Source organism: Sarcophilus harrisii, chromosome 2 (genome assembly GCF_902635505.1).
Source record: "Sarcophilus harrisii chromosome 2, mSarHar1.11, whole genome shotgun sequence".
In the NCBI taxonomy this organism is placed as follows: Eukaryota; Metazoa; Chordata; class Mammalia; order Dasyuromorphia; family Dasyuridae; genus Sarcophilus; species Sarcophilus harrisii.
Genome location: NC_045427.1, coordinates 31,374,106 through 31,398,792, shown reverse-complemented (window position 1 = coordinate 31,398,792; position 24,687 = coordinate 31,374,106). Strand labels below are relative to the sequence as shown.

The window sequence follows — 24,687 nt, the reverse complement described above, 5'->3', positions numbered from 1 at the left end:
GATGCAGCCGTCTGTCCCATAGCAACTGTGAACCAAGTTCCTAAAATACAGCCAGAAACAGTCACACCAGGGCCTGCCTTTGTTAGCGTTTCAGCACAGAAGGAAAAGCCAGGTGGGTCGTGCCAGGAGTGCCAGGTCACACTGGGGGTCATGGAGGCCCCCCCTATTCTGTCCAGGCCCTTGCCTGGACACTTGTCTCCCCAGGTTCCCTCCACCCCTATTTAAGGTGGAATCCCAGAATTCCCTTGTAGGGCGTTTCCACCACCTCTCCTATCCTGCGCCCCAGGGACATATGCTGAATTTGAGGCTGAGACAATCTGGGTTCAAATCCTGCTCCCGGGGCCCCTGCCTGTGTGATCCTCCCCTTTGTGAGCCTCAGTTTCCCTATTAAAAGGCTGGGCTAGCTTTCGAGGCTCTCAGGGACACTAGGTCTGGCTCACAAGTAGTCCCAGGCCATTCCAGCCATCTCCTCTCAGGCTGGTCCCCTTCCCCCAGAGTGGTGGGTTGCCTGCAGGGTGCCAAGTCAGGGCCACTGGAGATGGGAAGAGTCAGCTATGCTGACAGGCATCCGCAGGAAATCTCCAGAAGGGACCGGCATCGGTTTTAGCTGGCACACTAGAGAACTCCACGCTGAGGGGACTCTGCCTGCCCCCTGACCAGCCAGACCCAGGCTGCAAGGGCAGCAGTGGTCGCCTGGCACCTGCCGCTGCTGGTGGGCACAACTCTGACCGGTGTCATTTTGGTGTGGAAATGTGGACACCCCCAAACCCCCCACTATCTGGAACCTCGCTTCAGCAGTTCAGAGCCCCCCAATCTCATTTAATCATCTTAATCCCTGATGGATTGCCTAGGTCATCTGGCCCTTCCTCCCAATGCCACGTGTGTGTATATGGCATCAAAGGAGAATTATGGATGAGCCCAGAGAACACTGAGCCTGTTCCAGAAAACTCCCAGGTCAAAAAAGATCTAGAAAGACCCAGGGATCTCAAGATACCGAGGGGTGATCGTGGCTGGGCACGCAAGCTCTGCTGGCTGTAAATGGGGATAAAAAACACCTATCCCCAGCCCTCTAAGGATAAAGTGGGCAAATGCGCGCTAACACATACTACACCTTGTTGGGCGGCTTCCTCTTCAAGAGCTCTGGCAGACACACCAGAAGCAGACTGCTTGGAAGAACTGATCTCCCCTCCCCCCCCCAATTAATCTCCAATATTCCCCTCAGCCCCAAGTTTGAGAGCAGCAGCATTTTGGGCCAATAGGGCATCCTTATTAAAGTACACTTACTTGTTACACATGAAGTCCTCAAGACCCCTACACTACATGCTCCGCTTTGGAAATGGGGGAGAGCGGGCGAGTCCTTGGGGGGAGTCCTGGCTCCCCAAACACTACTTGTGTCGGAGGAGTTAGGATTTCATGTCCACGATACTAAAGCTAGCGAAGTCTTCCCAAAATAAAGTACTTAGAATTCCTTCACCAACTCTATCCCTTACTGCGTGATCTCCGGAGGACTCCATTTTCCTCAAGGAGGCTGGACTAGATGTTCTCCAGCGGCCCCTCTAGAAGAGTTCTCTTTATTAATCCAAGGCAAATCCTCCCAGTTGGTGCTAAATAATTTAGTTAAACTGGCATTTAACCAAAGGATTCTCTTAGGTTCTCTTAAGTACCTGGCAAGGATGAAGATGGGTTTTTCCTCAGCCGACTCCTCCAGTGAGACTCCTCCAGTGAATCCCAGGTGTCAAATAAAAACCGATCGACCGATTCTGATTTCCCTGAATTCATCTTCTATTGGAAGTCAAGTGTGTGTGTGCCTCACTAACATGTTTACAAATCATTTCTTCAGTCTGGTTTTTGCGGCAAAAGCCTCTCATTAGGAGGAATAAGTAGGGGCAGCTAGGAGGCCCAATGGATAGAGCACCAGCCCTGAAGTCAGGAGGACCCAACTTCTAATATGGTCTGAGACACTTAACACTTCACTTCTTAGCTGTGTGATCCTGGGCAAGTCACTTAACCCCAACTGCCTCAGCCCTCACCCCCCCAAAAAAGAGGAGTAAGTGGCTTTCTTTTCATTTACATTTTTACGTTATAAAATTTAGTTCGGTCATTTCTAAAAACAGCTTCTTTTATCAGTCTGTGTCCTTCCAGTTAACATCCATCCAGAAAGCCGAACATGACGTAACGGTCACATCTTTATAATTAACTAAAGCATCAAACCTATACTTTTAAGTAACGGGTCGTGTTTAACTGGCTAGCAGGAGAGAAAGTCAGCTCGACAGGTCTAAGTTTTATCACCCAGAGAAGACAACACAAAATATTAAATGAATATTGTTTAATGTAAAATGCTTAACACTTCGAAATTAGCAAAGCCTCAATTAAATTAGATTTCATTTGCTTAAAGATGGTTAATCCCATGAATTGTACAGTAGATTTTTTTTTGACCGTTGCTTAATGCAAGTCCCGTGGTGATGCATTAAGAACTGCACCAGCCACTGTTTTCTTGGCTCCTCCTCTGGACATTAAGGGGAAAAAATTCCCTAAACATTCACAAAACAAAATACGCTCCCCTCACAAGACTCCAAGCAATAGATACAAATCCATTTTGACAGTGGGGGAACCGTTGTAGATGTTTTCCAGAGCTCGATAAGAGGTAATTTTCTTACAGTTAGTTTGGTTTCAAAGTCTGTAGCAGGTGAGAAGTCCCAGTTTCCAGATGCCAAGGGATCAGTGAATAGTCACTACATATACACACTGAGTGTCTGTAAACACTAGAAATGTACATTAGACAAAGTACCTTCTCAAGTCAGGCACTGCTTAAAAAGGAGGATGAGGTAATGTGAGTTCCAAGTCCACAGAAAGCCAGAAGGTCTGCTCCCAACAGCTGCCACTAGTTCATTTCCGGTGAGAGCTTCTGGAGTTTAAGGTTTGGGGTAGCCAGATTCACTGGCCTTCAATATGGCCACCGCATCTTTCACCGCGTGGTAGATCACATTCTTCACCTACACAATAAATAGCAAGTGAAGACCCTGCTTTTAGAGGACAAGAAGTAACGTTTTCTATCCACTTTCTGGGTTCTAGACTGAATTTGAATGCTTAAAGGAGCTCCAAACAAACCTGACAAAAGCTGGAACTAATTGCTGAGTCAAGGGTGTAATCGGGACCCCAAAAAGTCCTGATGGCTTTAAATTCAACAAGTCAAGTCTTGTACTCTAGTAACTAATTAAAAAGCAAACAAACTGGCTTTCCAAAGAGATGACTATGGAGGTATGGAGAGACAAGAGTTCTGAAAGGACCTGGGGCTTTTCTGGACAACAAGCTCACCGAGTAAGGTAGCCATTTGCTATCCCCCTCAACTAGAGAATTAAAAGAATTCTAGAAAATTATGCTCTGGATAAACGATGTCCATCCAAGAGGGCCAACCAAAGCAGAGAAGGGGCCAGAAGAATTTTATCACTCCCCACCAATTGAAATACATGTAAAGGCTTTTTTAAACACCATTATTTGGTTCTTTAATACCCACTTTATGAAGCAGGCACATTTAAAAAAAAAAAAAGACTTTGTTTGGGTCCTTCGAGGTCGAAGGAAGCTTATTTATCTACTATTAGCCGGTTCTGTGCCCCTGTGCCCCTCGGCACAATGAGACTGGGGAAGAACTCACCTGTAGTTTGTCTTCATGGTTAGTGTGTGTCTGAGACAGGTAGCGGAATTCCTGAGTGAGCCAGAAGCAGTGCTTGACGTGCTCCGGGGAGACAAAATCTTCTGCCACTTTGATGCAGCTGTACAGGTTATGGACCTAAGGAACAAGGAGAGAAGTCAGCCCCCGGGCCCGAGCCAAGAGAGAAAGCAAGCACAGACAGGAGCACATGCGGCCTCTTACCTGGTGGGGGGCGCCCGCTGGGATGAACACGACGTCCCCCAGGAACTGCACAATGGCCCAGCCCTGAACTCCGTACTCCTGGTGGAGGCGCTTTCGGAGCGGGCGGTCCAGATACCAGCTTTGGTCATGAATAGGGTCATGATCCGCAGGGTTTTCTTGTCCTTGTTCTTCCGAGACCTGGAATGCACAGAAGACTCTTCCAACAAGAATTCATTTGACCACAAGCAAAATTCCCCAAAGCGAAATTCAAACACTGTTCCCACACTAAGGTGGCCTTGAGAGCCCCCGGAGAAGCCAAGCCGGAGCCCTGGGGGAGATGGAAATAGCCTCTGCTTTTTGCTTCGTTTCATTTAATAGGCTACAAGCTAACATCAATTTGGCATCCTGGCCCTCTGGGGCATGTCCTGGCCCTCTGGGGCATGTCCTGGCCCTCTGGGGCATGTCCTGGCCCTCTGGGGCATGTCCTGGCCCTCTGGGGCATGTCCTGGCCCTCTGGGGCATGTCCTGGCCCTCTGGGGCATGTCGCACTCTAAACTTCATTTCTTAGCATAGGCTTGAGGCCAGGACAAGGTTTATGCAAACTTTTAATGCAGAACAAAACAAAATAAAAAACCCCACCCTGACATATTGGGACCTATTTGTCCTTCAAGAGGAGGAAGGAGTGTGGTTTAGTTTTGACCCAAGCACAGCTTCCTTTAAAGAGTCAGACTGCAGCTGTCATGTACGAACATGTGCGATGGGAGACTGACTCCCACAGTGAAGGATTCTCGACCAGACTTTCCATGAGGGCTCCAAGGGAGGAAAACACCATTTCTAAAGTTGTCTTAGTAATTAAAATGAAAGCTCTAATTTTTTGGGGGGAGGGGAAGGGGGACGGGGTTGTCAAAAAGACATTGCTCATATCCTCTATTTCCACTCTGACTGACCCAAATACACAAGAGGGCCTTCCTGCCCGGCCTGCTGCACAGAGGGAACCCCTACAAGATCGACAGACCGACCACTTTCAGTTCCTTTCCTCAGGCTTGAGCCTTTTGCCATCATCTCACACTAACAATGGTCTCTGACAGACCGACTCAGTTAAATCTCAGAGCTAACCCTGGACCTCCTCAATGTGTTGGTGTTCTATGGCACCTGTGCTATGAGAGCCAATGCAGAGAGTATACATGGCTACAAGATAGAGCAGTGGGGAGAGGAACCGGCCCTGCAGATGAGTGGGGAGCCGGGTCGGTGCAGCTTGGGCCCTTTCTTTAACTAGAGCCTTCAGAGTCGTCTCCTTGGTTCTAAAGCCAGCTCCTTAGCCATTCCTCAATGCCTTCCCCAGAATAGGATTATTTTAGATAGAAAGTAACTTGACAAAATGTTGGCCCACACGGTTCCCCCTGCTTCCCGGCCTGCAGCTGGTTTTAGGGACACACTTCATTACTCTCCTTCCCCTCACCCCCTTCCACTTCCCATTAGAAGCCTGAGGCATCAAGCAGTGACCGGGAATGGGAGAAGGTTTTCTAGAGCCACAATAAACCTGGCCTTAGGTTGATGCGGACAATCAAAGAATACCTTCTTAAGGAAGGATCGGATCTTCTCTGTGTCTTTAGCAGCAAAAATGTGCCAAAGAGCTCCTGGTTTCTCTTTTCCTTCAATAAACCTCTTGACAGTTAGTTCATCACAGTCTCCATCTTGGATAGTTCTAAGTACTTCTGTTGGGGGGGAGAGAAGAAAAATCGATGGAAAAGGAACATTCTGCAGCTCAGGGGCTTCCCCACACACATTACCTGCTGTCCCCTTACCGTCTTCCTGATCGAGCTGTCCCGTCGGGATGCCCACGTAGACCATGACATTAGCTGCATCAGATATATCTAAATGAAGATTTGTTGTTCCATACTTCCTGTCTTCTGGTGTGATTAACCCTGAAAGAGAGACCTTTTTTAAAAAAAAAAAAAAAAGTGCTGCAATTAAGAGGGCACCAAGAATTACATAATAATGTGGAACTACTGAGGCCATGTTGGGCAATAGCCAATTAGTCAGAGAAGCTATGTGCCATGGACAAGAGGCCTGCCATGGCACAGGCCCAGGCCAAACTGGCCTAGACTGGAAAGGAGTGTTTCTCCTTGCCCTACAGTCACAATCAAAACTTTCTCACCACTACACTTTAATTAAATGCACCTCAGTGCTCACATACTGAGAGTACTGGCTCACCTTATTCACTCAATTCTCGTTAACATACCAAACAACCAATAGACATGTTCACGTCTCCTTGGAAATTGTGACCTCCCAATTCCTCAAAAACGGGTGGTCTAGAGTCATGAAGGCCCGAGGTCAGCTCCCAGCTCAGACAATCCCTGGCTGAGTGACCCTGGGCAGATTATTTATCCACTCTTCTCAATCCTACTTTCCAATATGACTGTAAGAACTAAATGAAAAGCACTTAGCCCAGTCCCTGGCACATAGTAGGAGCTTAATAAATACCTGTTTCCTTCTTTCTTTCCCATGATCCTCCACGCAACACCAGCTGCTCACAGCAATGCTTCTCATCATCTTCCATGAAGATCAAAGAATGATCCTTTCCTCAGACCATGACCTGCTACCCACATGCCTCATCTGTCCAAAGGACCTTCCTGCAGTCTGGCCACCTCAGGGCTTGCTAGGATCTGACCCCAGATCTCACACACAAGTTGTATCTTTCTTGAAATCTCTACCCATTTCCAATTCACTTGGCCTTTCAAAATTAAGATGTAGGAGATTATCACATTGCTTCACCCAAGGAAAAAAAATGCTTGTTTTTTACTAAGAATAGGCAGTGAGAAGTCATGGGAAAAATCATTAGTGAGAAAAGCCTCAGGGCAGTAGGTGGCACAATGAATTGAGCACCAGCCCCGAAACCAGGAGGACCCGAGTTCAAATCTGGCCTCAGACACTTAACACTTCCTAGCTGTGTGACTCTGAACAAGTCACTTAACCCCAATTGCCTCGGGGCAGGGGCAAAGGGAGAAAAAGGAAGAAAAAAAGAGAGAAAAGCCCCTGGAGATCTGGCGTCAGATCCTAACTATGTTGTCTCCCTGTGTGATCCCCACAAACCTTATCTGTAAAACAGCAAAAATATTTGCTCTGCCCAATGCCCCTGACAACAACTAAGACAAATACATATAAAAACTTATAAAGCTGCCTCTCTGACTGCCTTCAATGATGTTAACCAGCCTCCTTAGCTGAAAAACACATTAGGAAAGCTATTTTTATTAAAGGGAAATTTGAGTAACATTTTCTGAAAACTCATTTTGGCTCATTTTCAACATATACAATCTTTTATTTTTAATTTGTCAGTTTAACAAGGATATGTTTTATCTGTAGCATGAGAAGTCTTTTTTTTTCCTTGGAGGATCACTACTTCTTACTAAAACTAAGCAAAAACTGTTATTCCATTGTAACTTCCAAGTATACTTCATAGGTTTTCTGTTTGTCTCTGGCTAAGATAACATGGGCTAGAAAGACTGGAGCTTGCTTGGATTTGTAAACGATGACGACAAAAACTACATTATTCGGCAAAGACCAGGGGGATCATGTGACTCTATTTCTCAATAATGCAATGAAAAAAAAGCAGCATCCAGTGTTCTTTTCAAGTCTCCAGTATTAACTTGGAACAGCGCGTTATTAAAGTGTCTCTAATGTGATGGGAAAAGCAGAGGATCATCACTCACCATAAGCATTATACATCTTAGGACCCAGGTCTGGACGAACGAAGTAGTTGGGTAATCTGGAGGCCAAGTTCAGTTTGCCGTCTCTCCTGGTATACTCAGGCAATGGGATGTTTGTCATCAAATCTTCAAACCTAGCCATCAGACAAGTAGCAATTTCTGAACTGAGACAATGATTTTCTTGTAAAATCAACAAATGTGTTTGTTCAATTTCCTATGAAAGTTGGCTAATTCTGCCTTACATGTCTGATTTACTGATTGGAATAAATAGTTACAATAGTGCTGATTTACCCCATTTCCAGATAATTGAAATTGTGATGACATCTCTTGCTTTCTCATGTTACTTGTGAGGAGCTTTTTCCTTACCCCTTTCTCTTCTCCTTCCCAGCACCTGCCTTTCACACTCAAACATTTTCTCAAACTTATCTCTAAATGTCCCAAACTGCTTCGTTCTTTTGCACCCCAGGATCTTCTCTTCTTCACTCTCCACCACTCATGCTGGATCTCACTATTATTTAGTAGTGTTCTATTTTCCAAATTAAAAGTTGCAGATAAATAAATTCAATAAATTCTACCTCTCACTACACCTCCCCCCCCTGCCCCCCAGTCCTCCTCAAGACCTTTGATCCTTCCCTCTATCCTTTAGTACTATCTCAGGGCATGACCTACTCTGACCTCCCTTTATACCCCCATTAATCCTGAAGATGGGGGTAGCCACGTTAACACAACAATGTACTCTGCTCTTGCTCCATCCGGGCTCCCCTTCCCCAGCACCTGCCTTTTCTGCGGCCCCTCAGGTCCTCACAGCATCAGGCTACTTTACTACAAAGTCCTGCAGATTTGTATGGCAGCCTTTTGTTCCTCCTTAACTAATTCTCTCACCCTTACAAAAATGAGGTCATGCAACATGACCCTCCCTCCTTCCTCTTCTCCACCGTGACCCTCGTTGACCTCCTCCAGCATTCTCTCCCCGACAAGATGGGGCCTTTTGTGTCTGGCCAAGCCCAAACCCTCCACAAGGGACCCTTGGTCCCATTACATCCTTTCTTCCCCGCCTCTCAGCAGCCTAAGACCCCCATTGAGGGCTCCCTACCCCCCTCACCGTCTGCTGGTTCCTCCCCCAGTCTTGGACTCCTCCCTCCCCCACCCTGTGCCTGGCAGTCTCTCCCAAACCTCCTTCTGGCTTCCTTCAGTCTCAGTTAAAAGCCCACGTCTACGAGAAGCCTTTCCCGTTCCCCCTTTCCTTCAGAGATCGGCTCCATTGTATCCACTGTGTTGGGGAGGGGGGCTGCATTTGTCCATTTCCCCAGCACTTCCACTTAATGCCTGGCCCACAGCAGGCTCTCTACAAAGGCTCATGGAGTTGCCCCACTGAAGACTCATGTATTTTCCCCTCGGTGAACTGACAGAGCTGCTAGGGGATGGCGCCAGGACGGTACCTAGAAGGCATCATATCTCTGAAATCTTCCCCAGGAGGCCAGTCCTTAAGTTTCAGTACCATTGGCTCATCATCATTTTTCAGGCGACCTTAAAGGAAATAAAAGCGATGATTTGCTATTGCCACATCCTTTAACTTTCTAGAAAAAAAATTTAATTAAAAAAAAAATAAATAAAATACCCCTTCTGTCTACCAAAAGCTCTGAGAAACTCATTTTTTAAAAGCCGGTCTTGCCTAATCCTTGTTCTTTCCTCTTAACACTTTAATGTCAGAATGTAAATGTCTCTCTAGAGAGACAGCATGGTGTAAAACCTCTCACTATATTACAAAATTCTTTTATCTTCAAAGGTTTTTTGACAAAATTACTGGGCATTTCATCACTTGCTACTTTCAGAAGTTAAAAGTTTTATTTCGACAGGTTTTCCTACTCAGATCTCGTCCGTCCTTCATTTTAACATTCCTTGAGATTAAGACCCACTTGGTCCTGTGGAATCACCAGGATGCTGACACTGACACAAAAGCGGATCAGCTCTTCTTAGTCCAATGAAATGCACGGCCAGCGCTCAGACGCTCGAGTCCAGTACAATGAGAGCCACTGCGTTTTGATCAGCAGCTAGTCCAGAGTGCCTAGGAATCCTGTGACACGTAGCGCTAGCTAAGGATACTGTTAACCTTATTTATTTAGCCATGCCATAATTAATTTTCATCTTCAAAAACTTGTTTAAAGAAGTTTTCACAAACAAGTCAATTTTAAACAACCATATTTGTTTAAATGGAATTAAGATGAAGTGTTTTATATTTCTCCATGGAAATTGAGATCCTCATTCATTCATTCACGTTTTATAATAGTTCCATCTTTAAAATGAGAATGACTTCTGTGAATAGAACAAATGATCCTTAAACAATTCTTTCACTTTCTATATCATTTGCAGGACAGATATGTTTAATATTTCTTTCTTTCTTCTTTTTCTTGAGGCAATGGGGTTAAGTGACTTGCCCAGAGTCACACAGCCAGGAAGTGTTAAGTGTCTGAGGCCACATTTGAACTCAGGTCCTCCTGGACTTCAGGGCTGGGGCTCCATCCACTACAACAACTAGCTGCCCTTCATAGTTCTTTAGCATAAATTTATGTCCCTTTATTTTTCTTGATCAGAATATGAATCGGTTGTCTCTGGGAAATGATCCAATCAATAGGTATTTATTACCTGTCACTATGTGCCAAGGCATATGCTCACACACAAAGAATATGAGGGGGGGAAAAACCCTGAAACATTCCCTGTCCTCAAGAAGCTTGTTGTCTACTGATGTATATTAGGCCCCAAGTCAGTTTTATGAAGAACCTTATTCTTAACAGTCTGTTATCTTTGTTGGTACCTTTTAACATGGGAAAAATTAAGTAGCTCCACCTACAAATGTCTTTCTTGGGAGTTGTTAGTAAACATCTAACTTAGCAAGTGAGGAGAAGCATGGGCTGTATTTTCAATGAGATGCTCTTTCTCAGCACATCAATGCAAAGTCTAAATGCGATACAATGAAATCATGTTTATTTTTTTTAATTCATCAAATGTATTACTGAGGATTCCTCTCTATACAGCAGCAGAGCAGCTGGCAAACAGTGACAACAACACACTCCCCATTAGGCCACAAAGGCAGTGGCTTTGGGAGGGCTCAAGGGCTCTGAAGTGTCCTTGAGATCAAGAGAGCCCCCGGTACCCAATACCCAGCCCAACACCATCATCTTTCACACTGGATCCTCTAGTACCTACTTGGGATATCTTCAAATCCATCCCAGAAATCTCCTACTGTTGCTCCCGTGATGATCTCATTCGTTCTACAATTGACCAGATCTACTTCCTGCTCTCCAAACTCCTTCCTGAAGGAGTCTGGTTTCCACAGCTCGGCATTCAGTCGGTGATGCACTCCAGACACCATCACAGGCTAGAAGGAGAAAAGAAAGAAAAGAACATTTCGATAATCTTCTCTTCCCAAATTTTCCTCAACCTCATGTCAGAACGAGCTTTCCTTTGAAACTCCATCACCTATAGGGATCGCTAAATTGTCATCTATCTAAAGCCTGATACTGTCTTTGTATCTTTAGTCTTAAGTCTCTCCCCAAAATACTTTGCAGCCCATTCATTGTATTTGTTTACTAATAGAGTTCTAAATTTGAGTGTCTTCATCTGGAATTGATTTTTAACATGAAAAGCCTCAACTATCTCCTCAAGAATGACAAGCTTCCTCTGCACTAGCCACAGACCTGAATCTTCTCAAGTTGAGAAGATTGGTCATGAGCAAAAAGAAGAGTGAAGCACAATGAAATTTGTTTTCAAGTGTGAGAAAGCTACTTTTGTGATGCAATCTGATATCCAATCCTATTCAAACAAAAATTAACCCAAACCTTTATTCAGCGTACGAGAAGTTTTGCTATGAGAGTAGTGAAATCCAACTGTATAAGACCGATTGCTATGGCTTTCTCTTCAATTATTATGTACAATTCGTTTGGCAGTGATATGATCATAAATTCAAAATCCAAGTTACATGAAAACAGGCTAAGTGTATTTAGTTTCCTATAAGTAAATAGAAATAAGCAAATAAAAAAAGAAAAAAAAACACCCCATAAAAACCAAAAAACCCTTCAAGAAGTTTCATAGAAAAAATTTTCTACTATTTATTTCAATAAATGTTCATAGTAAGCCTATAAAACATGGATGTTGGGAAGATATTGAAACATATAAGCTCCTTTAGTGAAGCTAATAAAATCACAGCACTAAGACATGGAGGGAAATAGGCACATTAAAAATAAAAACTAATTATGAATTTATAGACTCTCTGAAAGGATTTCAGAGATTCCCAGGATGCTCTGGCCCGAACTTTGAGAACCACTGACTTAACTCTTCCTAGCTGTGTGACCCTGGGCAAGTCACTTAATCCCAATTGCCTCAGCAAAAAAAAAAAAAAAAAAAAAAAGTGCTATGTTGCTTCAAATTGGACTTCTGAAGTGTCCAACAGTGCTGTCTAGCTCCAGTAAAAACCAGCCAATGAACGATGACATAAAAAGTCAAATTCCATTTTAGTTCCAACTCATTTAGTAAAGTGCCAACCATAAGCTCTCAAGAAAAGCAAATTCCCAAAAAGGCTGGGGGGGGCAAGACAATTTGTCCACTGCTGAAATGATCTTGTTGGATTAAGTCCGGAACCTCCCAAAATTACTAAAGGCAACTGTGTTCATTTAGAAGTCTAAATCCAGGCACTTAAGAGCAAAAAGAAAAATGAACACTGCTCTATTACACATCAACCATACATACTTCACATAACCAGGTGTAGACATCAATGGTACTAAAGATTTCTCTTAGTGTGGACAGGGCTATTAAGGGCCGGCTTTAGGAAAGACATAAAAAGGGCAAGAGCAATCAATGGCCACCCTACCTGTCCTTGCTTCCAACACTCTCGGAAAACATTCCAGTTATTCTTATGGTTAGGATCCTGTAGACACAGCAAACGATTATCACACAGCCAGTAGTGAGGAGTATCAAATCCCAAAATGCTGGGCTTGATAATCAATCCCTGAGGCTTCTTAGGGATGTCACATGAACTCTTATTTTGAACCAATGAAGCAAAGATGTCATCCAAGATTTTTGGTGTGTTCTTGAGGCCATTTTCAGTCTAAACTTACAAAAAGAAAAAAAAAGGTATTAAATATATGTAGCTCTCTGCCTTCAAAAAGTCCTAGTGAATTACATATATATATATATATATATATATATACACACACACACACACACACACACACACACATATATATGTGCATTTTAGACAATGCATGGACATTTTAGACCATAAGCCAAAGGCTGAGCTTAGGACAGAGAAAAAAAACAAAAAAGCTATCACAGGAGGAGACCTATCCCACTCTCATGCCATTGTTCCAATAACTGTTATCTCTTCCATATCACAACTTTCATCGCCATTTTGATGAATTGTGGTTTGGCATAAGAAATCATATTAAATTAATATTAATTACAAATTATATAATTATATGTGTTTTTGTTATTAATACATATTTATATCTATAATTATATAAATAAATTATATTGAAATAAGAATTAAAATACAAATTATATTAAATTAATTAAAATAAACTGCAGATGACAAAAAATTTAGAAACTTTTAAGAAATGTATATTATATATATTTATAGTATTGTGTAATATCAAGAAAAAATAAAGATGGAAATATATGAAACCAGATACAAAGAAAGGGCCACTTATGCCAATTTTCCGGATAAAGTGCCACGGCCCTAACCCCTGTGACGAAAAGGACAACTACAAACTGGCCTAAAAAGGCCACCATTACCTGGAACTAGTTAGACCATATCACTAGTTGGACCCTTTAAAGGTATAAAGCTAATGTGAACAACAAAATCTACCTAAGTAGCTGCACATATCCGAATGTGCATTATTTGAGACTACAATGTAAAATGTCCTAAATGGTTGTAGCCCCATGGAAGCATATGGCACCAATTCAAATGATGACATGTCTTCAGAAGATTCATTATCTGCATTGCTCAGGAGTTAGCAGCTTTTAAGAAGTAGCCAGTACAGGCAGGTATTGGGGCAATGGACAGAGCACCAGCCCTGAAATCAGGAGGACCCGAGTTCACATCTGGCCTCAGATACTTCCTAGCTATAGGACCCTAGACAAGTCACTTAACCTCAATTACCTCAGCAAAAAATAAATGAAGAATGAATAGATTGTCAGGTAGATAGATTAGATTAGATTAGATAGATAGACAAGAAGCAGCCAGTAACCGCTGATACATGCTCTTCAGTTTCTTTACTGTTTATTCCTGATATGACTAAAACTTAAGCATACCTTCCCTCCAGAAGAGTTCAGTAGATTCCGGAGAAAACCAGAGTTGTTGTTGCTTACAGGTGTTAATATTGTGCTGTTAAAGGTGTGCAGAACAGTAGGAAGTTTAGTCAGGGTGGGCAGAGACTGGAGAGATTTGTTTTCATTTTTCAAAGTTGGCATTGTGAGTGGTTTCTCTAAAAAAAACAGAGAGAAAGAGAAACCTAATTAGAGAGCAAACTGCTTTAAAAAAGGTCATACCAATCTTAGTAAGAGAATTTGTAATGTAAAGCCTTAAGACTCAAAATTAAAAACCCTCAAATTTAAACAAAACAACCCCCAAATCTTCCCATGCACTTCTGAATCTATATTTAATTTCTGGGTCTCAAAAGCAAAGGAAATCCAAAATGGTAGAATAAAGAGTCTGCTTCTCAAACTGGTAATTATCCTTTACCAAGTACACCTTAGTAATTTTTTCCTCTTCAAAAGATAATCCCCCCCCCCCCCCAAACCCCTCAGTCACAAGACTGATGAAATTCATCATCCATAGTTTATGGCCTTTCTGTTTTGAAGGGCTGGGAAGGAAGGGAAAAGAGCTAGGGGGAGGAGAGAGGGTCTGAATCCATTACAGTGACACTTTGCTATTTACTTTCCACAGTGAACTCCAAGTGTACGTAGCAAAGTCTAGCCTCCATTATGTAGCTACTGAGTAGCAGCTGCACCTGTGCTCCCAAATCAGAACTCTTTAAGGACCCTCAGAGATGTTTATAGGACTGAAGGGCTGGAGTTATTCCAGATTAAACAAAGACAGACTATGTGGGGGAAGAGTTAACTGTAACTTATTAAATTACATGTTTTAAACGGGGAAGGAGAGAGCTACTTGGGCAAAGTAAAATAATGCTAATTGCTTTACTTGAGATTAGTAAAGTAAAAAGCTCAAGGATTCAAATCAAATTTTTAAAAAATACCAAAGATCATTCCACAGAATTTCAAACTAATAAAATGCTAATTATATCCAGAGAAATTTATATAAGTGAAAGTGGAAAGGGGTACGAGGAAAGGGCCCAAGGCCAACTTAACAGTAGTTTTCCCCCCCTGGCCCTCCATCTTGAAAATGATTAGTCTGGGTTGGATGGCCATAGCAAACAAGTACTACCTCCCTTGGCAGAAAATCTACTTGGGGATTTTAAGGTTCATGGCAAAACCAACCTGAACTGTCCATGCACACATTTAAAAGGTGTGAAATAAAAGCAATGACATCTTAGCCACAAAGTAATTGATAGCTCTGAACTTCAAATTTCATCAGCAAAAAAAAAAAAAAAAAAAAAAAAAAAAACCACGTTGAAGTGCAATCATCTTTAAGGTGCTTGCCAAGACACTTACCTTTATTTTCCTTGTTAACATTTCCACTGGTTAAATCAGCTAGCCAGTTCAAAGGAGAAGAACTAACTGGACAACTGGGCTTGGTGCCACAGCTTGGCTTTGTAGCAGAGTCACAGCTCCCATTTGCTGGGTCTAATACACTGTTACTTCGCTGGAGGGCTGCTCCTAGACTAAGCTTTTCCCCAACTAATGAATTCTGTTAAGGAAAAATAGAAAAAGTAGTTGAAAATACTAATTTGTAAAGATTTTTCTTCTCCCTTCCTCCTTAAACCAATCTAACAAACTTTCTAACAGTGTTGGTTAAAGCAAGTTAAGTGAACAAACTTATATAATATTATATATAGATTAACATAATGGGCAAGAAACTACCAATATAGGACAACTTCCAATCTTTAGTTAAATCAAATATTACTATAAATTCTCCTTTTCTTAAAAATGCGTTCCCCAATTCTCAGTCACCACTATTTAGATTTTAAAACACCGTTTCTAGAGCACACATCTGACATACATGTAAATATTTGGTTCAGTGTGAAAAATAAATACTATAGCAATTTAGAGGCAAGATGAAGTCAAGTGGCTGAGAAAAAACTAAGGCTCATGAATAAAGTAAATCTAGGAAATCAGAATCCTAGATCTGGAAGGGATCTCCAGACCTCATCCCCAAACAGTGTCCCCAGCCTCGGTTGTAAGAGTTTCAAGAGAAGGAACATGCTGGACCACAAACCAGGAGTACACTACACATAGTAACAGCAAGTCCATGTGATGATTGACTATATATAAGATTTGGCTCTTCTCAGCAATTCAGTGATCCAAGGCAATTCCAATAGATTTGGGATGGAAAATGCCATCTGCATCCAGAGAGAACTATGGAGACTGAATGTAAATCAGACCAAAGCATACTATTTTCCCCTTTTATTTCATGTTTCTTTTCTTCTTTCTTATACCCCCCCCTTTGTTCTGATTTTTCTTTCAAAATATGAGTTGTACAAGAAAACTATACAGTTCTGCACACATATATTGTATCTAGGCTACACTGCGACATATTAACATGTATAAGACTGCTTGCCATCTAGGGGAGGGGATGGAGGGAAGGAATGGGAAAAGTCAGAACAGAAGTGAGTGCAAGGGATAATGTTGTAAAAAATTACCCAGGCATGAGTTCTGTCAATAAATAAAAAAAAACCCAAAATATGAGTTGTATAGAAATATGTTTAAAATGATTGTACAGGGACAGCTAAGTGGCGCAGTGGATAAAGCACCAGCCCTGAAATCAGAAGGACCAGAATTCAAATCTGGCCTGAAACACAATACTTCCTAGCTGTGTGAGCCCGGGCAAGTCACTTAACCCCAATTACCTCAGCAAAAAAAGATTAAAAAAAACAAACAAAAAAAAAAAACACTGTACACATATAACTTATTATTTGCTGTCTCAGAGATGAAGAAGGGAAGGAAAAGAGAGAGAAAGAAAAAATGTGGAACTTAAAATCTTATAAAAGTAAATTCTGAAAACTATATATATATATGGAATTGGAAAAAATAAAATATTATTAAATAAAAAAGAAACACGGTATCATCTGCTGAGACAGTCTGCTACCCTTTGGTGCAGTGCCAACTGTTACCAATCTTTTCTTCATGGCAAGCCTAAATCTAGCCCAGAAACTTTCACTCATTCTTCCTAACTCTGCCCTATGGGGGGAGCTCATCTGACAGGACTGAACAAGGCACATAAAGGACCCTGCCTTGAGGTCAGGAAGTCTTGGGTTCATTCAACATTTCTGAGACTGAATGCAGCTGGCAAACTATCAATAAGTGGCAACCTCCCTGGCCTTCCATCTCCTCAGCTGCAACCTACCTCCAAGGAGTATCTGAAAGCACTTCTCAAATGTTCGAGTGCTACCTATGTAAGGAATTATATTAGGATGGGGCCCAGGTTAAAGATTCCTAATATTTAGGAGACCATCCTTGACCACGCTGAATGCATTCTTTCCAGGTCTATCAAGGTGTATCCTCCTTAAAATTCAGAACCTACAACTGGCCACTATCTTGGTGATGAGAAGAATAGCACAATTATCACATCCCTAGGGCCAGACACTAAGCCAGACCTCCCTCCAGCACCTTTCTTGGCTCCCATGTCATGCTATTAATTTCCATGAAGATTCTAGGGTACCAGAAATTTTAGAGGGTCTGCTGAAGAGCGGCACCTTATCCACCTCATACAAAAGATGATTTTTGGAAACCTGGGCTTTACATTTATTATTAACTTTCATTTTACTCAATTTAGCCCCATGTTCTGTCGAGAGCTTTTTTTATAGCCTGACTTAAAAAAAAAAAAAAAAAAAAAAAAGAACTCAGTGTTGTCTGAGAATTTAATGAGCGGGCATCCACAAAAAAATCTTACAGCAAAAGAGGCAAGAACAGATAGCTCCCTGTAATATCATTTAGCACCGACTAGGTACAAGGCACTGTATTAAGAATTAGGAATACAAAAACATTCTACTAGAGACTGCCTTCCAAATTAAGAAATCATTAGTGACTATTTTCGGGTGAAGCCCATGACCCCAATCTGCCCTGGAGCACACAGAAAACCATGACAAAGCATTGTCCAAATAACTCAGAACTACTATGAAATCAACTAGAAAGAGCAGAAAGCCAGATGGTGGGAAAACCCAGCCCCGTGGGGGCACCCCTTATTCTTTCCCATTTCTCCCACCTACCCTGGACCCTCTTTTATTTCACTTGACTTTTCTCTCTCTGTACCCATTGTGGTTCAAGGACTCTCTGTCCTTGCTCCTTCGACTACAACTTCCGAATCCAGAACCCATCTCAATTTCCCAAGAGCTCAACAGCAGTTCAAGGTCATTTGCCCACGTTACTCCTTTTAGTGCTCCACCTCTTGCCCACCAGAGCCCCAGGACTGTGCTCCAACCATGCGATGCCCTTGGCTCTCTCCTGATGACCATGAAGTTCAGTTCTTTCTAGCTCCCAAGCAGCTGGCTTATTTTCCTAAACTCCACTGAAAGCCCCCTTGACGGCAGGAGACATTTTGCTCTCCAAGCGTTGGTGTTTAGCATGATACTCAGCAAGAGCTTAATCAGTGCCTTTTCACTCATTTATTCACACTACTGGCTTACTTCATTACTTCAAAGACAACTACTGTCTCCAAGGCAAAGCACTCCATTGAGGAGTTGGTGTTCTTTATACCCGAGGGCTGAAAAACTAATTTTCTGGCTTGAAAAGCTGTGATCTCTCCTGGGTTCTGTGTGAGTAAGAACTTCTGATATGAAACAGGACAATCCTTCTTTGACTTGTGTTCCTTTCACAACATTCCTGGCAGCAAAATGTCCCGTGTCATCTGGCAAACAAGGGGGGCAGTAGCGAGGCCTGGAACAGCAGCCGTACCTGTCTTGTGTCCTCCTTTGGAGCTGGCTTCGAGAGGAGTTTGATTTGTCGATTCGAACAAGGACAGTTTGCCTTTATTCCCCATTTTGCTCTTACTGAGTGAACAATATCTCCCACATCATACAGAGCTACAGAGAAAGGCAAACAAAAAGATGGGCAATGAGATCACAACCAAAGCTGATCTTTATTTTAATCTTGTCGCACACATTTTTCTCATAGGTGCTTTGTGTTCCTTATATCTCTACCCCCCCCCCCTCCAAATAAGCCCCCAAAACCTGCCTGACCCAGGCTCAAATCATTTTGGAGCCACAACTAAGCTGATAAAGCACCATGTGGATTTGTTTTAAAACAAAACCAAAAGGCTCAAGTTTTTTCAGCCTCCCACCGACCTTCCCAAAGCCGCGCCCCACAATACCTTTCCCGGGAATGATCTGTGTGGGCATGAGGTTTTCGGGTTCATGGATCTGACTCTTCACACACTTAAGCCACGAGAACGTCTTATACGTGCCACCTGCAAGCAAAACTCCAGTGACCGCCTGAGTCGGCAACTGCCCCCTGCCACTGGAAAACCTCTCCTCAAGTAACAGCGAATGTTCTTAAGGAGCAGGCAGAAGGGGACAGAGGCTACATTTTCAGAGGAGGGCTGGGAGTCCCCAAATATGAGGGCCACAAGTCCCCAAACAAGCCCTTCCTCACCTTGCTGGACATTTTTCTTCTTCATCCTGAAGCAGTCCACGCACACCCCAAACCCACAGCGAGGGCACACCCAGTGCAAGTTAAAGATGGTAGTGTCACAGACATCACACATTTCTCGAACACCTCGAACAGCGCGTTTCCAAGCCACCTGTCCTGATGGGGGGAAAAACATCTTCCTTAGGTCCAGAGGCTGGGACAGAAAGCTGGTGATTTGTTTTTCATTTTCCAGAGTGGACAATGACTTCTTAGAATATCTGTGTAAATTGTCCAATTTGACAATAACAGTAATATTCTCACTTCGGTTAAACCAAAACATCTAATGCCTTTCTCCTACTATTGTAGTAGTAAGGATTTCATCAAGATTCAAAATGATGCCTTATATTCCTCTCTCTGAATCTCCCAAACTGGTTGAAAATAGGTAAAAGAAAGTTACAATTAAGATAAGGCAAAAGGTAAGGGGACTCCCCCCCATCTTTCAATTAGGTTTCAGTTTCCTTTTTTTTCATGGAAAACCTCCAAAGAGTCCCTTTAAATCAAGCAAGCAAGCAAGAAAAAAATTACAGATGTGGCCAAGGAAAAATGTCCCACCGTGAGACCCAACCAAAACTGAGATTTGAAAACTTTATTGACCCTTAGTCATCACCTAATAATAACCCCTTTATTGTAATCCAGTTTTCTTTACATTGTTATATATTATGAGATTATGGACATCTGGATTTAGAACTAGAAGCCATCCAAGATCTCTAGAGTGCATCAAGTCCAACTCTCATTTTTCAAGGGAGGAAACTAAGGCACAGAGAGGCCAAGGGACTAGCTTAGAGTCACATTGTCTTAAGTGTCTGAGGGCCATTCCTGACTACAAGTAGAGTGCTGAGATCAAGGATTACGCTCTCTCATCTGTTCAGTCCAAGCACCCAACAGTACCTCCTCAGGCAGCAGCTTTGTCAATGATTATAAAAATTCAGGATTTCGACTCTGACACTAATTTATCACGTCAAAGGTGGGAGTGGGGGTGACTGTGCTTGCACACATATTTGTTACTCTTCTCCTCTAAAGGACTTGACAATTATCCCTCCCTCTCCATCTTGGATTTGGCCCATCTTCCGAGCCTGTCAAGTTCCAACCCTAATCCCTATTTGCCTCAGTTTCCTCATCTGTCAAATGAGCTCGAGAAGGAAATGGCCAACCCCTCCAGCATTTCTGCTAAGAAAACCCCAAAGAGGGTCATGGAGAGTCAGACATGACTGAAATGCCTGAACACCACCACTTGCTACACTAGGCATTCCCATTCATCCTCTCCAATCAAGCCTACTAATTTCACAAAAGCAGACTATCTAACTAAGGCTGCTTCCTTCAGGTTCTCTACCACAGACATGTGGCTTGGGTTCCTGTCTCAGGTGGTTCCAGAGACAGCCTTGCTATTTGTCTGGCATCACTCCATCTCTTTATAAAAGCTCGGGGCATCAAAAACCAAAGTGGGGGAGAGGGGGAAGAAAGAAAAGGAAAAATAAAAAGTTTCTCCTGAAATCTGACTCTGGGGGTTTCTAACTTGACTCTTCCTTTTCTCCCTGTTACTTTTGCTGCATTTCTCAGAGGAGAAATAAAACCAAATCCTTCTACTGGTATAACACTATACATTTTATTAACACTTCCACGTACAGGATTCACCATATCTTCACTCATTTCAGAGATGAGGGGCTGAAGATGTGTCCAAATTTACTTAACTTTAAACCGCATAGGTGGAATTTTTATCCAGATTTCTAACTACATTCAGCCCTCCTGTCTTTATGCAATTACACCTTTCCACATGAAAGCACAACTACTGCCCTTTGTTGGCAATTAGCAAAGAAACTGCATGCACATGATTGCAACATTAAGTCATGAGTAGTCCAAACAAGAAGCAAAACATTTTCTCCTTACAATTCTGATATATTATTTTAAAAAAGTAAATAGAGAAATTAGGGGTCAAGGCGTCTCAAAATTCCCCACTCCTCAAAAGATGCTCTTACTGTGTGGCTCGATGGTTGACATTGCCTCCTTTTCAGATATCACCATCTGGCAGAAGTGGTCTCCAATGTTGGCAAGAATATATTTTGCAGTGTCCAAATCGGTACCCACCACATTTTTGGCCAAAGGCAACCACAGGCCAATGGCTTCCATATCATATTTGTTAGGGGTCAAGAAGCCTTCTACCCGTAACACACCATGCTTATTAAACTGTAACCTGTGGAGAAAGATAATAAAATTAGCAAGATAATAGGTTATATCAAGACCGGTCACCATCCTGGTACAGATTCCTGTCTTCCCTCTTTACAAATACATTTCCAAGATGTAAATGTTTTCTGATCTTCAATAGTTTTGAGTTTGAAGTTCTTTGGCAACAAACAAACTCAAAGGAGTTAAAACCAAACAGATACTGGTTGAAAACTTGTTTTAAAAAATATTTTAACAACTTTCTGTAACTGATTTACTTTTTGATCATTTATGTTTTATTTTATGCATTTTAACTTATTATTCTGCAGATTTCTCACAAAATCAAATGACAATTTTACAAGTTTTCGGGAAAAGTCGATGCATTTTCTGCTAAGATTTTAAGTACAATGCTAGCAAAAAATTAAAATTATCAGAGAAGAAAGGGGAAAACAAAAGGAGATATGCAGATCTCTTCAGGATTTGAACTGGTACCCCTTCCTTTACATAAACAGTGAAAAAGTCTATTCCAGGGATAGTCTCCCCTACTCTTTAGAACCCTTGTATAAAAGAAAAATATCACCATCATAAAAGTTCTGATGAGATTTATTCAACATCTATTCAATTAGCAGGTAACTACATCCAATGTAGTAAGCAATGAGAATGTAAAAGCATCAAGATGCTTCGCTACTTAGGCTTCTGAGTAAGTTCAAGAGATAGAAAATGTTGGTGGATGCTACACAGTACCATGAGTGTTGGGGGGAATGTTTTGTTTATTTATCCTATAGATGTGTCCAAAAGACAGCCCATGTGGCCCATAAAACTCCCAAATCCAATTAATATGCAAATGGGAAATATTTAACAAAAACCAATAAAAATATAACAAAGCCCAGATAATATTTCAGTTTAAAATGAAGTCAAAAAGCAGTCTATAGGGGGCCTTAGCGGCCCCCATTTTTTAATTTGATTTAACACCATTGCTATAAGGCTAAGGTGAACCATTGCAGGTTCGGGAATAAAAATAACACCCACCAAAAATAACACCTTTCAAAACTTATATCTGGAAGCTATTTCTAGGAAAAAGTATAAGGGAAGACAGAATTGAATATAGATCTAATTAGGTTATGGACAGGTGTGTTTTTTGTTTTTTTGGCCAAACTCAACATTTACTGAGAGTATCCAAAGAAAATGACCAGTTCTTGTCCTCTAGGAGCTTACCTTCTTCTATTGGGGGCCAACAACATGTAGAGAGAAAAGTAAAGTAAAGTAAGAGCGGGAGACAATATTAGAGAAAAGGAAAGGGAGAAAACATGCTCTAACATGAGAACAGCTCACGGACCAGGGCAGAAGCAGCAGGAGACAGAGACCTGGCCTTGGTTTCGCAGAAAGCAGGAGGTATGGGATCAAGAGCAGTGCTCAACAGTCTCAGCCAAATTAGCCAAGAAAGAAGCTCTGTACTGAACTTATTTTCAGGGCCTATAATTCACTGAACAAGAGTTCTGACAAGACATGGAACAATGAGTCCCCCAAAGAGAAACAATCCTGGAACCCATGGGAGACAACATAAGCAAAGCGTGCAAGGAGACAGATGACATTTCCCAGCCGAGGAGGAAAATTCAGGTATCGAGGAAGCCTGGACAGAGGTGGCAGGAGCTCAGGGACAGAGGTTCCAGGAACAGAGGTCAAGGACACTGCCAGCCTCAGAACAATTTGGTCCAGAGCTAGGGGTAGAAATCACAAGTGGGTGGTAAAAGAAGCAGCAGAAACAGGAAAGCTTTTCCCAAGGGAACATTTCTACAGGCAGCTGAGAAAAAAGCTGGAGGGAGACAGAGATCATCCAGAGAGCAAGCTCCTCAAGGCTTCTTTTCTCAGTAAAATGGGACAGATAAAGGTTTAGAAGATTTGAAAAGAAGTTTCCAAAGAAGTTTAAAATATGGAATGAATGAATGTGAAAGACATGGCACAGAAGTGAATCACTAAGATTGAGTCCATGTTCCTGGGAAGATAAGTAGGAAAGGGACAGCGAGTTAAATCTGGATGATGGGCCACTCAAAGTAAGCAGTCAGTTAAGACTAAGGAGGCGAAAAGGTGACAGCCTGGGTCCTAGATGTGTCGTCGTTTCCCCCCCCCCCCCCCCCGAGGGCAATCCAAGAAGGCAGTGCTCAGCAAGGAGAGACTTGATCAGACTAAATCTTCGGATAACACTTGGGTAAGGATGATAGCTGAAGGGATGCAGAGAAGAGCTTAGGGATAACCCTCACAGAAAGGAAAGAAAAATGAAGGCAACAGAGCAGAATTAAGCAAGATTTTTTTCTAAAACCTAAACCTATCTATAAGCTGTGAGAAAAAGAAGTGATAATAGAAAAACAGATTATTGATGATGTTAAGAGGAAAGAGGTATAGATTAACAAGACAAGATCTTAGTGAAAGTGAGATGATGTAAATCAAGAAAAGAGGCAGAAGATTTGATCTTTAAAAGAAAAATGACACTTTCCAAGTGGAAGGAAAAAAGATGGCTGAGGTGAATATTTTTAAATGAAAAGGAAACAAGAAAACTAACAAGAGCAAAGCAGGTCATCATTATAACGAGTCAAAAAATTTTGGAAAATGATGCTCCATGAGTCTTTGGTAAATGATGTAATGACTTCAGGTTCCTCCTCTTATCACTTGGCCCCTTTGACTGCTATTAAAAAGGTAAATGATTGTACTTTTTCCTCTTAAAAGATTAAAACCAGAAAATTTAAGGTCCCTATACACTCACCTGTTGGTATCATGATAAAATTTCCAGGTAGTTACAATTATCAAAAATGACTTTACAGATGCTCAGAAAGGAAAATTGTTACTAATCGTTGTCAAAGTTTGCTACTCCATTAAAATGGAATACTTTCTCAGCTAAAACCCCCAGAGCCACTTTTTCATAGCTGCAAATCACAGTTTTGATGATGGAAAAAGAATTATGCTTGTAAAATTCATTGAGATAAAGGACCATCTTATACAAAGAATATATACACAAAAATCATAAGAGTTTAAAGATGGAAGTGGCCATAGCAAATTTGCTATGGCCACTTCCAATCTTTAAATAAGGTAGCCTTTTTTCTACACTCAGAAGCAGTTTAAAATTTAAAAAACAGAGAAGGAAAAAGAATATGGGGCCAAACATTAAATTTCCAGATAATAGCT

At 41.9% G+C, this 24,687-nt stretch overlaps 1 protein-coding gene across 4 annotated transcripts in view; it reads right to left on the bottom strand.

The window, feature by feature from the left end:
• Window positions 1-2,309: 2,309 nt before the first annotated feature.
• KDM3A (lysine demethylase 3A) overlaps window positions 2,310-24,687 on the bottom strand; it is a 64,281-nt gene continuing 41,903 nt past the window's right edge. For 3 of the 4 annotated variants that reach the window (XM_031949800.1, XM_031949799.1, XM_031949801.1), the window contains 15 exons: window positions 21,327-21,541; window positions 19,318-19,470; window positions 19,037-19,132; window positions 18,622-18,749; window positions 15,223-15,418; window positions 13,864-14,036; window positions 12,422-12,658; window positions 10,762-10,933; window positions 8,997-9,084; window positions 7,561-7,691; window positions 5,656-5,775; window positions 5,426-5,565; window positions 3,872-4,048; window positions 3,653-3,787; window positions 2,310-2,993 (listed from right to left, as the gene is read on the bottom strand). In XM_031949800.1, coding sequence (XP_031805660.1) covers window positions 2,913-2,993; window positions 3,653-3,787; window positions 3,872-4,048; window positions 5,426-5,565; window positions 5,656-5,775; window positions 7,561-7,691; window positions 8,997-9,084; window positions 10,762-10,933; window positions 12,422-12,658; window positions 13,864-14,036; window positions 15,223-15,418; window positions 18,622-18,749; window positions 19,037-19,132; window positions 19,318-19,470; window positions 21,327-21,541 — 2,242 coding nt within the window. In that variant the 3' untranslated portion in view covers window positions 2,310-2,912. Of the gene's footprint in view, window positions 2,994-3,652; window positions 3,788-3,871; window positions 4,049-5,425; window positions 5,566-5,655; window positions 5,776-5,799; window positions 6,585-7,560; window positions 7,692-8,996; window positions 9,085-10,761; window positions 10,934-12,421; window positions 12,659-13,863; window positions 14,037-15,222; window positions 15,419-18,621; window positions 18,750-19,036; window positions 19,133-19,317; window positions 19,471-21,326; window positions 21,542-24,687 lie in introns of those variants that run through there. The other variant, XM_031949802.1, reaches the window with a different exon arrangement.